This window comes from Gallus gallus, chromosome 1, assembly GCF_016699485.2.
Source record: "Gallus gallus isolate bGalGal1 chromosome 1, bGalGal1.mat.broiler.GRCg7b, whole genome shotgun sequence".
Lineage (NCBI taxonomy): Eukaryota > Metazoa > Chordata > Aves > Galliformes > Phasianidae > Gallus > Gallus gallus.
This window is the reverse complement of record NC_052532.1, coordinates 51551848-51564671: the sequence shown is the minus strand read 5'-3', so window position 1 is coordinate 51564671 and position 12824 is coordinate 51551848. Positions and strand designations below refer to the sequence as shown.

General features: G+C 44.3%; 2 protein-coding genes across 3 annotated transcripts; both read right to left on the bottom strand.

The window, feature by feature from the left end:
* Positions 1-5028, bottom strand: TEX33 (testis expressed 33). Of its 2 annotated transcripts, none has more exons than XM_004937768.5 (6): positions 4927-5028; positions 3337-3409; positions 2138-2766; positions 1516-1657; positions 372-482; positions 1-167 (listed from the first exon to the last, which is right to left on the bottom strand). In XM_004937768.5, the coding sequence occupies exons 1-6, from the start codon at positions 4942-4944 to the stop codon at positions 82-84; spliced, it is 1059 nt and encodes a 352-aa protein (XP_004937825.4). In that variant the 5' UTR covers positions 4945-5028; the 3' UTR covers positions 1-81. The 2 variants fall into 2 exon arrangements, with proteins under 2 accessions (XP_004937825.4, XP_416285.5); XM_416285.8 differs by having other exon boundaries at positions 4936-5028.
* Positions 5029-5632: 604 nt separating this feature from the next.
* TST (thiosulfate sulfurtransferase) lies at positions 5633-12765 on the bottom strand. The gene is made up of 2 exons (NM_001167731.2): positions 12170-12765; positions 5633-6115 (listed from the first exon to the last, which is right to left on the bottom strand). Exons 1-2 carry the CDS (start codon positions 12753-12755, stop codon positions 5817-5819), a joined length of 885 nt encoding a protein of 294 aa, NP_001161203.2. The 5' UTR covers positions 12756-12765; the 3' UTR covers positions 5633-5816.
* Positions 12766-12824: the final 59 nt, after the last annotated feature.

Here is a 12824-nt window from a genome sequence, read left to right as displayed (position 1 = left end):
TTGGTGCTCTACATGGAGGTTTTATTAGATGGCTGAGGAAGATAACCTGGTGAATACAGTTCAGTACTCAACCTTCATCATCTAGGGCTTGGCTTTTTTCTTCCCGTATTTATCTTCCAATGCTTTCTGCAGGTTAAGATTTAAGGCATTTTTCTGATGCCACCTCCCTGTGAAGAAGAAAATGATGGTTCAGTTACAGTTTCCTTTCTAATGCTGTTATCCCTCAGGGATTTTTCTAGTTGCAGAAATCCTCTCCTGTGTAAATGTCAATTTGTACTCCCTACTCTTTACCAGATTCATCCATTGCCCCTGGCAGAAGCAGAACCCTTCTCAGGAATTCAGCAACGTACTTTTCCTGGCAGGTTCCATACCTAGCTCATCAATCCTCCTTCCATGCCAGTTCCTGGGATCCCTGGTTACCTTCTGAATTACATCAGGGGTGTAGGAATCTTTCATCAAGCTTCTGCTTTCCAGTGGGCCACCTACAAGGAACAGCAAATGAGGAAATGTACGCAGATATCACCCTAATGCAGTCCTGGAATTGAAGCAGAGGAGCAACACCAGCAGTTTCAAGGGCATAGGAAAAGTCATGTGTTGACTGCAATACCCTTGATCAGATGTGTGGCTCAGTGCTGAATAATAGTTTCATCATCACCCAGGAGGGAACTTATGATTGCCAATGTATCTGCTTTTCTTTCTTAAGGATGAGACATGTTTAGAGGGTACAGCAAAAGTATCACCTTTATTGTATCCCAGTGCACCTTCTTTACTCAAGTGCCCACCTGATCTCCCTTTGAATCTCCTCAACCAAGTGAGTAACTTCCTACTCAACATTACAGCTCCACAGAAAACACCATCGCACCACTCCAGGCCTTCCTGAGCTCCTATTCTCCCATAATACTTACAATTAGCTCCTAACTGTGACTTCTCTGTTTACTGCCTCTTGACTTCTGGTCATTTGGGGAGCATTATTTTTATTCTCTCCTCCTCAGTTTCTTTTTTATTGTACCCTCTCCTTGATAATGATAATTTTGAGTTTTCTGGGAGAAGATGTTCCTCCTTTCTATGTGACAAAGCCCAGGACAATGTAGTCTCCAATACCTAACAGAGGTTTGAGAAGACATTTCAAAGACCCATATCTCTAAATATCCTGAAGATAAGTAATGCTAGTATTGAAAATTGAGGTAATTTGAGACAAGAGATGACAGGGTACACTGAATTCCAGATGGTGTTCATTTAGCTCTGAATCAGGAGAACTGGGGTCATGATACAGCTTCACTTTTCATGCTGTGGAAATTAAAGGGGAGAGGAGAAGAGAGGAAAGAAGTATGTAGGAAGGGAGGCTCTGGCTTTCATTTCTTGGGAAAGGAGTGACTGTGGTTATCAAAGAAGTAAGAGGGAATGGGGGTCACCTACAGTCAGACCTCTGTCCAAACCAATGCAGCTGCTCTGAGCCCAGGCACAATGCAGACAGAACCAGCTTGAAGGTCAGGCATAGGTACAGGCATCCCTTACCTTGAAAGATATTTGACCTCAGGTTAAAACCCAGCTCGTTGAAATCACCAAATGACTCCAGCTGTTTTTTTAACATGTCAGAGCGGTCGCTGAGTCTTTTCTGTCCTATGATGAGTGCTGTCATGCACAGAGACCGCCGTTCCTGAAAACACGAACAGTGAGGAACAGCCATCTTTCAACACTCCCTATATGCAAGAGACTCCTGGCGTTTCCATTGCCGCATAAACTTTTGAGCTACAACTAATCCCTGGGACTTGACTCTGCCCTTGAGTCTCCTTCAGCAGTTTCTGTATGCACTGTAATTGCATGGGACATTTGGAAATGGTAAAATAGGTGCAAATCAGAAAGGGATGAAGGTGTTGGGCTCTGGACTGGGTCCAGGTGCCACCTTGTTTCACCTTGCTGAGCTGCTACTCTACCTACCTATGGGAATGTTATAAATGAAAGGGTGATGGAAAAACAAAATGAAGAAAAAGAAAAAAAGAGATGTGAAAGGCTGCCTGTGGAACATGTCACAACCATCCCTCTCTCTGTCTTGAAGAAACTGCTAATATTTCACTCTACGCCATTAAACAACCTTCAGTATGCCATAAAGGAGACGTAAAACATCTTTCCTCAATACCTCTTCATTGCTGGTAAGTTCATCTGTACTGGCAAATTTATCTTTCCTGTTGTAACGGGACAAACTGTTTTTCTTCTCCAGAGGCACCTCCCACTCTGCTTTCATATCTGGCGCTGTTGATGTCAGGGACTCATTGGTCTCCTTGGCATTTTCACAGCTGGCTTTGGTGGTCTTCCACAGAGATCCAGGCATTTTAGAATCTGGGGTTTGCTGCTGGCCTGCTACTGACTCTTTGTCATTGGGCATGGATTTAGTGTTCTCTGCCTCCCTCTGCCTGGATGCTGCAGACAGACAGGAAATGCTGTTCCTGCTTCTTGGCTCAAGCCTCGCCCTTGGACCTTTGGTGGCAGAAATATCTTCTCCTTCCTCTTCAAATCTTCTTGAATTATGATTCTGCATGTGGGATGTTTTGGCTTGGAGATGCTGTTTACTCTGTCTTTTATTCTGAATACCCTTTACAGAAGGAGATGCCTTGGATTTGGTATGTGTGGAGTTCTTTGTTGTTCCCCGAGCTGCGGAGCTCTTGGAGATCTTGCAGGAGACTCTGCTGGGAGTCTTTTGGGATGTTCTCTGTCTGCTGGGACTTAAGCCTGCTGGAAAATGCTTCGTTTTCCTTTCCTCAGGTTCCACTTAAAGACAAAAGGCATAGCTCAATGAACTTGATACTGTCTGGATGATTGATAGGGAGTAACTTAAATGGAGTTGGAAAAAACCCGGCATGTCACTCTGTCATTGGCAGACAACAAAAGAATTAAAGTCTCAAAGAGAGAAAGAAAGCAGAAACGAACAACAGTAGCTTTGTGTCAAATCTCATGCTGAACCAGAAGGTGCCTGAGGAGTCTTAAATGTTTTTGATACATGAACAGGCACAGAAATATGCAAGTAAAAATCTTGTGGTCAGGCATGCACACACAGGTCTGTATTTTCTTACATGTAGGTGGCTTTTCCAACTCATGATCATTGTCACACTCGTGAAGATGCATTTAGTGTCTGTCACTTATTGGTATTTGTTGATAAATTTACTGAGTAGCAGCAGCTTACTGAACAGGGAGATAAGGAGACAAGTTGGTGAAAACACACTCGAGGATTTTAACCCACCAGCCTCTTCAGGAGGGAGAGAGGGAATGACACACTGCATCACAAGCTGTACTGCAAAGCAAGCTCTGGAGGAGGGACAGCTTCACTGCTCTCTTGCTTACCTGATGCATTGTTGGTATGCACAGAGTCACTTCGGGCCACATCAAATGAGGATGCTGGGACCTCTGTCATTGCCTTAGGAGAAAAACAAATGCTGTGTCAGGTGCAGAGAAGGGAATTAAGGGGATGGTGGCCTTGCTCATCTGCTCATCTTTTGGTGGCATACTTTATTCTCAACGAAACGGAGCATAGCCAATTTCACTCAAGTGAACCCTGTGACAGGTTGGAGTTGAAGCATGCTCTATGATGGTGAACATATTGTTTGTGAGTCTGCTGGAACTAGCAGCAACACAAGAGTGATCTGGATCAGGCAGGGATATACGTCTGCATTTGTCAAAAGAGCTCAGGGTATGTCATACATGCTTAGTTTCTGCTCTTAAGGCTGTTTTTTGGAATACGGACACCAGCTGAGGGGGCAGGAAGCCCACTGCTTCAAAGTTAACTCATGGCAACAAACAGGGCCGATATGAGCCAGCAACTTCTTCCACACTACACCAGTACTTTGCAGCAGCATGTCTGGTACAACACTGGGATCATGAAACTGGAGCTGCTGTTTAAGTCAGACTCCAAGTGTAAATGCTGCATGCTGTGCAAATGTGGCAAGAGAAATAACTTCTTCCACAAATAGAAAAATGCCTTGATATGCAAAGAAGGTAGCCCTGACTCACGTGGCAGCATCTGCTTCTTTTCTGTATTGCTTTTAAAGAAGAGCTAAACATTTAAACACGTGCAGGAATCTGTGTTTCTAAATAAACTGTGTTAACTCCCACCTCCCACTTAAAACAAAATCGTGTCTGTTATTATTACTATATTCAGTGGAAAGAACATTCCAGTTCACTGTTGTAGAAATTTCTCCTCTCTCCATTTCAGTGCCCCGCTTTCAATGAAACAGAATTTCTGAGTACAGAGGCAGTGTTCTAATTTCTCAAGCCCCATTCACCGATAACCTTCATTTCCCCAGTTCATGCTGGACAAAATGATGCTGAAGTCCTGCAATTGCTCTTACTTTCCTTACTTGTAATTGGATTTGACTTTATTGCTATTGTTTATTGTTCATTTTACTTCTGAGCCAGAAGGTCCAAAGTCAAAATACCATTCTGAGACTCCTAAATCTTAATATGAAGGACTCTAAGATCATTTTGCTATCCTCCTGGATAACAGACACCACAGAACTATGTCTACTTACTCCTTGGCTAAACCAGTTATGTGAGGGACAATACATGACATACCAAAAAAGGCATTTATTGATCAAACGGATAAAAATGATTAAACTTGATACATCCTTCTGAAAAACAAAAGAAGAGTGTTTTTATAGTCTTTGGCTTCTTTTACATCAAGCCACGGGGGAAATACAGGTGTACAAATCAGCAGGCCATTCTCACCCAGTCAACAGATGTGATCAAGCATGCCTTCTGCATCTGGCTGGGCCTCCAAAATATGAGGATATTTAATTGACTTTCCAGACCTGGGAAGTTCCATAGGTGTTCCAATGTAGTGGGATCATTTCTATCCACCCCCCCCCCCTTTTTTTTTTTCCCCCAATATAAAAAGATCTAAGATTTAACAAGGGGCAGAGCCCCTTCCATAATTACCTTTCTCACCTGGTCCATGGTCTCTGATGTGGTGCCACAGTGATGCTTACAAGCAGGCAGGTCCCACTTTAGACCAGGTGGTCTGAAGGTTGAAAGGCGGGAGCAGTTGCTAGGGAGCAACCCTCCCTCTATCTATGAGCTGTAGTCACCATGGGAACCAGAAGAAACATGGCAGAGATGAGCAGCATCCTTGCTCATCAAAATACAAAACCAAAAAACAACATAGGAAAGAGAATAAAAGACTCATGTCTGTGTCCGTAAGTCTTCATCACATGCATAGGATTTCTTGGAGACTTTCATGAAGCAATCCTGATTATCAGCAAGACTATTTCAGCAGAACTGGATCTTATACCATTTCCAAATGGTTCATGTGAGCTCACTGATCCCCATCAGAAAGTTGGGGAAAGGTGTCCCCATTTTCCACATTGGAAAAGGGAGTTGGTTGGCTGGCAAACAGCATCGCATCCAGTCAATAACAGAACCAAAGCCTGGCTCTCCTGTATTCAGCACGCAGAGCTATAATTTAGTCCCAGGGTTTTCATCTGTTGCACTACACTGTGGACTCGCACTCTCATAAGGCCACAAGAATTTCTGGAAGCCTCAAGGGAAAAGTGCAAATCTCCCTCATGCTGTAAAGCTGCTTTTCTCACCCAGCACAAAGAAGTCGGGGGCAATAGAAAATAACTAAGAGACATTTATAAGTGCATTATTTTAGAAGTAGATTTTATTTCATTGTGAGAAACTGCAAGCTGTGATAGAAAACTACTGATCATTCCAAGAAAAATCAGCAAAATCTAAATCAGCATGATTCTTTTTTTCCTCCTTTTTCTACCTCCTCCCTTTCCTTTCTGCACCCTGGGCTACAGATACGCTAAGGGACAACTCTCCCTCTAGCCCTTGTTGCGCTTCAGCTCAGTGACCTTGTACTGAGGTGGGGCACGGTGGAACCATTCAGACCAGGAGCCATCATAAACTGCCACATCAGGCTTGCCACACAGGTAGGCTGCCAAGGCAATGTGACATGCCGTGACACCTTTGCGGCACGTGGCAGTCAGTGGCTTTGAAAGATCCACTTTCTTCTCACGGAACATCTGCTGAATCTCCTCAATACTCTTCTCATGGCCGCTTTCTGTTAGGAATGTTGAGAAGGGCATGTTCACAGCACCAGGGATGTGACCAGATTCCAGCCCTGCAAGAGTGAACAAGAAGAAAAAATATGAGCAAGGAGTCATTAATGTAGGTGATGAAGGACACCTACAAAAGAGACATCGCTGCAGATACTCCCCAAGATGCTCAGTTGTTTCAGGTGGTGATGGAGATGCAAAGCAGTATGGGGCTAAAAAGAGGGCAAACATTATTTAACTTGGCTAAAGTTGTTCAGAAAATTGTTTCCCCCCAAAGGCAATAGGAGGTAGGAATCTGAAAGCCTTGGCAGCCCTAGATATGACAGGAATCAAAGAGCCACCACAGGAAAGATCCTAGCAAAGGTATTATACATAAAGAGAAATACAGCAGTATATTTCTGATCTTCCCTAAATATGCCAGCAGCATGTAGGGACACAGCATTCAGAAGCATGATATGTGGCTTGTACATGAAATTTGTGAAAGTAGTTCTCTATTTAAAGTTTATCCCTGTGTCACGTTAAAATCATGCTTCAGAAAAGTAAAGCAAACTTAAAGTGATAGGCACTACTGATAAGGCAGATGTACCAGGGCAATAGAATCAGAGGAGTAAGAATTTAGAGTTTGTATTACTTTTTATATCTACCTCATGGATGAAATCAGTGTGAGGTCTGTTTCTCTATTGGTATAGCTAACCAGTTAAGCTGAAACTTACATCTCAAGAACAAGTTCTCTAGGGAGAAGCACGTACCAAAACACAATGGATGAGATTTTCATCACACCCTTGAAACACTCACCACAGGTTTAATCGAAGTCTATTACATTCAACTCAAGTTTTTCCACTGACTTTGAGAAGCTTTAGATCAAGCCTTGTCAAAGCAGGAAATATTAAGTATTACCTTGAATGGCTCCTTGCTAGGTTTGAATTTCTAACAAGATAGCCCTGGGAAAGTTGCAAAAATGCTAATCTTTCATTTATAGCTTTCCACTTCCCTAAGGCATTAGAGTAGCTGATCTCAGGAGATGGGAAGAGATTGGAGCAGGGAATCTTTATTGTAGCCAAAAGATTAAAGTAACATTTAGTCAGAGATTGGCATCACCATAATGATGCTGCAGTTTCATTGCTCATGCAAAATGATGTCATGACACGACAGGACATGCCACAAGGAAATAGGATTATAAGGTGCTGTTAAAGAGGGAATTTTTGCTCAGCTGGGCAGAAGTAGGAGCTTATAGACAGCCAAAGCTACCTCTAGACAGCAAAATCTCTCACTGTTCAAGATGGACCCTCATTGTCTCTTGATTCATCCTGAGCGTCGTACAAATCTAACACTGCTGCATCAACACAGATGAGACTATGAACCATATAACTGCAGCTTCATACCATCCTAGGGCACTGAGGAAGTATTCTAAGGTCAAGAAGTCCTGGGGGCTGGGCTGGAGAGGCCAGCCCTTGCTCAAAGAATCTTGCTGGGTCACTGATTCAGTTCATAGCTGTTCCAGGTCTAATGGTCATGACTGTCCACAATACGTATGTTTGCATCCTCTTACTGGAGACTGCAGTCTTATGTTCACCACCTTTAAACAAACATTTAAAGAGCAGGGCAGATCAGAAAAGTCTCATTTTAGAGTATTTTGGCTTTCATCTGTAGAGAGATTCAAAAGTTTGTGAGAGTCAGAAAGGCCAATGCTCATGCTCTGCAAGTGAAAGTTGGGGAAATCTGTAGAAACAGCACTTACTCCTGTGTGTGGGTGCTCAGCTGAACAAACTAGCTGACACTGCACGATCACAGCTCCTTGGACTGCTGAAGAAGTGCTCGAGTGGCTGAGGAGGTTTTATCAGCTCCCTCTCTTCTAGCTCCCTCCCTTGGGCATCAAACAGTACTTGTGTTGCATGCCCTCTTCTCACATTGAGATAATAATGGTCCCCTTAACCTTACGTCCAAAGTATCAGTGAGGCTCAAATGGATCAAATCTACTTTGAAGCTGCTTCCAATAGCTGGAAGAAAGGATCAAACGTTACATCCATGAATGAGTGTTTCCTTTTCTCTTTGCAAATCAATTCTGTTGTCAAATAAATTGAGCCCGTAGTTGGAGTGCAAATTTACCAAGGTATTTTATTCAATTCTGCCTTTGCTTCAAATATGTTTCCTTGAGAAGTTTTTTGAAACCATTACAGTCTATTGATGTTACATTATTAGCTCAACAGTTTACACAGGCCATTCTGTACCTCCTATCCTAAGTAAAAAAACAAGCTTTGCTAGTGTTTCTCTCCTGTAAAACCATGTTCTGATGTGTTCTTATTAAATGTCTCATTTCATTAAGTTGCAATGTCACGTGACTGATTTTGGACTTCTGTTTAGGACAGAAATTATCTGCCTCACAGATTTGAGCACATGGATATCTTTTGGTTATATATCCCATTTTAAAATGATCATTCCTGCCTCTCTCCCCTTCCTATGCTACCCCTCACACTACTGTATAATAGATGATATCCTCAGAGGTAAAAAACCAAAAACAACAACAGAAAACACTATATCAAAATACTATGCATGTACAAAAAAAAACCAAACATCCAGAAAACCAAAAAATCCAGCAGTACAGCCTTAGTATAATTCTGAAGCTGTACACAGTCTTTCGCCCAGAATCCCTGCTAACTGCACAGCAACCTTATTTACTCCCTCTCTCCTCGTTCTCTTTTTATTCACTTTGCTCCAGCAGTTTTTGTTGTTTTAATTTCCTTTGCCAAGTCTCTCTCACTCAGCTTGGCTTCTGGCAATTCTTTCTCACACTTTGTAACCTGCAATATGTTATCTTCCTCACTGTTTAATCCCCTTTTCCACATCTGTTAGGTTCTTTGCTTAAACCTCTCTTTTTTATTGGCTATTTATCTAGCTAAGAGTACAGTTCCTTCTCTCCAGACTTTCCCTTTGTGACAAAAGCTCCAAATGGAATTTCTTCTGGGCAAAAAGATAAAAGATGTGCCTTGTCCACATTTAACTCCCTGTGGTCCTGGAGTTTGCAGAGTACAAATAGCTGTTCCCTCCAAAATCCCCCTCTGTTGCCCACTTTTTTTTCTCTCTTCCACTCAGACTGAATGTTTTCAAATGAACCATTTTATTCTATATTCTATTAATGATTACATCCGACCTAATGTGAACTCGCTGGAAGGAACACTTTAAGTTCAGTCCTGGCCTGATACATCCTTGTAGCCAGATCAATAAGCCTTTGCCACCAGCGTCAAAGCACTGTGCACGTACATGGCCAAAAGAGTTGACTTGAAGAACTGGCTCATTGTGGCATCTGATGTTTGTCAGTCCGATCAAAAGATGGACACCTTTCACTGTAAGCTCTTGAGGAATGAAACAGACTTTGAAAGTCTCACTCCCCATGTTGTGCCTCCAGTACTACTTCATGGACAAAGTAGAGTCAGTGTGCATTATGCTACAGACTCCTCTTGGAGAAGAGAGGGATGTAGTAGTAACATCTCATTCTCCCTCCCACTGCCACTGAACATTCAAGCTGAGCAAAAGCTTTGTTTGGGAGATCTGAGAGCTTGGAAAATGGGCAGAACCCAAAGAGTAGTGTATGTGCACAGGATACAGGCACACGGGTACCTCCAGGGACACAGCGCTGTGCAGGGACACTTAATCACTCAGATCAGCTGTAGATGCACACCACATACAAACACCAGAGTTTCTTTCACCCAAAGCAACACTTGTATTTAAGACCGATGACATCCAGCTTAAAGACACATCATTTATCTTTCTCCACCCTGGCAACCTGTGTAAACTTCTACCAGCAACTAAAAATGATGTATCATGGCTTATTTCAAACACTACAGAGACCCAAGTCCTAGCAAGGCAATGGTTATATAAGAATAAAACAGGGGCAGCTGATTCCTACCACAAGGAGCTGAAAAAATTAAACAGACAAAAGAGTCAGCTGAAATTAGCCTCTTCTGGAGATGGAGTTCATGGAACTGGAGAGATTAATGGACTTAATTAGGAAATCAAGAGCTGAGGCAATAATTAAACTGAAATCACCTGAGAACACATTAAGTTCCTTAACCTCAAGACCATTCTTCTTTTCCAAATTGCAGGCTATGTTTCTCCTCCCTGATTGAATGACCCCTGTAATTAATCAGCATTGATTTCAAATTGCTCTTTTAGGTGTAAGCGCTACCTTTTACCTACCACTGGTTGTAGCACAGCTATTGGCTAGCTTGGCTCAGAAAGCTGTCGAGCTCTTGCAGAACAAGCAGCTGCAGATGGAGTGCTTACCCTGCTGGATCTGCTGTGGGAAGCAGAACTGGACTACCACAAATAAACTGTTTCATGCTGACTCACTTCAAAGGAAAAATCTGTTTCCAAGATGCTGTCAGGGGCTGCAGTATTTGTTACCCAGTGACAACTCCCACTTTGGGAATGAGAATATGAAATTCATCACCTCCATCTGCAAGGAATGCTTTATTCATGTTTTGAGGTTAAAATTCTACCTTCACTTTGATGGGCTGTTGTAGGCCAGAAAAAGAATGAACAATAAGCCTAACTACCCTCTCTCTCTGCAACAGCCTCCTCCATTACTCCTTTTAACTCTCCTACCTTTCACAGTGCCTAGCAGTGGTCAAGCATGTTTGGGGTTCACCACAGACATTTAGGCACTTAGTAGCTAAAGAGGAACCATAAGAAAGAAGTGGACAGACTCCTTAGCAGGGTCTCTTGCGATATGACAGAGATTTAGACTAGATACAAGGAAGAAGTTTTCTACAGTAAGGGTAGCGAAGCACTGGCACAGGTTGCCCAGAGAGGTGGTGGATGCCCCATCCCTGGAGACAGCCAAGGTCAGGCTGCAGGGGCTCTGAGTACCCTGATTGAGCTGTAGGCATCCCTGTTCATTGGAGTTGGACCAAATGGCCTTTAAGGGTCCCTTTCAACTCAAATGATTCTGATTTTATGTGTACACAGCCATCACAGCCAACCAGTTTTGAGATTTGGTTGTGGAAATTTATTTCAGGATGAGATCCTCTGCGCTTAGGACACAATGTCCCACTCAATTGCTGTAAAGCAGCACACACAGTGAAACTCTGAAAGCCCACCTGCAATGCAGAAGCACAGCACAGCCACTGGACCATGCAAGCCTGTTACACATCCACTCCTGTGGAGCATACTGTAACTCCAACCAAACTACTGCTGCTGAGTTTTTCCTTTTGTTTTTAGAACTCCCACTTTTAAAACCATTTTAGTGATTCTGATTTTAGGAGAAGTTATTTTGCAATATACCAAGGTTTAAGTTACGCAGTACAGGCCTCCTTTAGGAACGAACTCAAATTTCATTCCAGGGACACTGCTGCACCAGCTGTCCCCACTGCACAGTATTTCTTCCACCTCTATTGCTTGCGTGTCCAGTGATTGAGGTAACAAAATCAATTTTAGTTCCTGTTATTTGCATCCAAAAAGAGACAGGGTGATAGCACAAACACAGAATATCCCAAGTAGGAAGGGACCCACAAGGATCATCGAGTCCAACTCTTGCCTCTATGTCTGGGATGTGTCTGGGGCTTTCCTTTCTTGTTAGATTTATGGCAGAGAGCAGAAGCACAATGATTACAACCAGAAGTTCTCTATTTGTTGGGAATCAGAGCAATAAGGAAAATGTCTCTTGAGTTACAGCACTGCCTGAAACAAACTGGGCCTTCACTAGTGCATTCATTAGTGTGAGAAGTGCCTGGATTAATACTGATAGTTTGTGCACATCTGTTAGTACTAGATTAAGCCCTAAAAAAAAACCCCTGGAAGCTCTCATCTCCCATTCTGCATTGTCCCATGTGCATTCTGTCTATCTTCTGCAGGGTATGGGAAGGAGGATTCTGGAGCCAACTGACTGCAGACTTCTGGGTGTTTTCCATTCCCTTTTCTGCTATATTCTCCTGCAGCTTTACAACGAATTACAAGAAAAAGCATCCCTTGAGTGTGCTGGAATCCAAGTGCTCAAACGCAGATCCCTCAAGGTAAATCCATGAGTTGGGTTGAGGCATGCCTGCTGGCTGGGAGAAGCTGTTCCACCACCAACGCTCATCCTGCTACAACGCAGGGAGCAGGCGCCGTTCCCTCTACTTTACCTTGGTCCAGCTCAGTGCCCTGAAACCGGCCCGCAGGGCGGGAATCCACCACCTGGAACTTCTTGGACCCCACATTCTCCATCATCTCCTCGAAGGTCTTTAGCAGGGTCTTGTCCAGCTTGGCCTTAAAGACCGCCTGCGCGGGCTGGCTGGGCTCCGCCGTCACGGGGTGGCCCTCCTTCACCCAGTTCTTGAAGCCACCGTTCAGCACGGAGACCTCGCGGTGCCCGAAGGCTCGGAACATCCACCAGGCACGGGGGGCGTAGAAGGTGCCCAGCTCGTCGCCGTCATACACCACCACGTGGGTGTCGTTGCTGACCCCCAGGCGCCCCACGTAGTCGGCAAAGTGGGCCTCGCTCGGCAGCATGAAATCATACGGGGAGGACTTATCCCGGCACTCCTCGATGTCGAAGAAGGACGCGCCGGGAATGTGTCTCTCCTTGAACTCCTGCCGGGCGTTGCGCTCTTGCGGGGGGTACCAGGAGGCATCCAGCACCCGCAGCCCGGCCCCGACCCTGCCGGCCCGCACGGCCTCGGACAGCCACTTGGCGCTGACCAGCGCGCGGCCCAACGCCTGCGCCGCCATCTCGGAGCACGGAGGCCAAGGACCGAAGCGGCGGCCGCAATGGGCCGGGCCGCGGGAGGGGCGCGGCCA

What these genes read in the sequence shown, in the direction of transcription:
- TST (NM_001167731.2), bottom strand. Translation starts at nt 12,755, where the DNA reads ATGGCGGCGCAGGCGTTGGGCCGCGCGCTGGTCAGCGCCAAGTGGCTG. An exon ending in GGGCACTGAGCTGGACCAAG is followed by an intron (nt 6,116 to 12,169) that starts GTAAAGTAGAGG and finishes TCACTCTTGCAG; the next exon opens with GGCTGGAATCTGGTCACATC.
- TEX33 (XM_004937768.5), bottom strand. An exon ending in GCATACCAACAATGCATCAG is followed by an intron (nt 2,767 to 3,336) that starts GTAAGCAAGAGA and finishes TTTGTCTTTAAG; the next exon opens with TGGAACCTGAGGAAAGGAAA. An exon ending in AACTTACCAGCAATGAAGAG is followed by an intron (nt 1,658 to 2,137) that starts GTATTGAGGAAA and finishes TCGTGTTTTCAG; the next exon opens with GAACGGCGGTCTCTGTGCAT.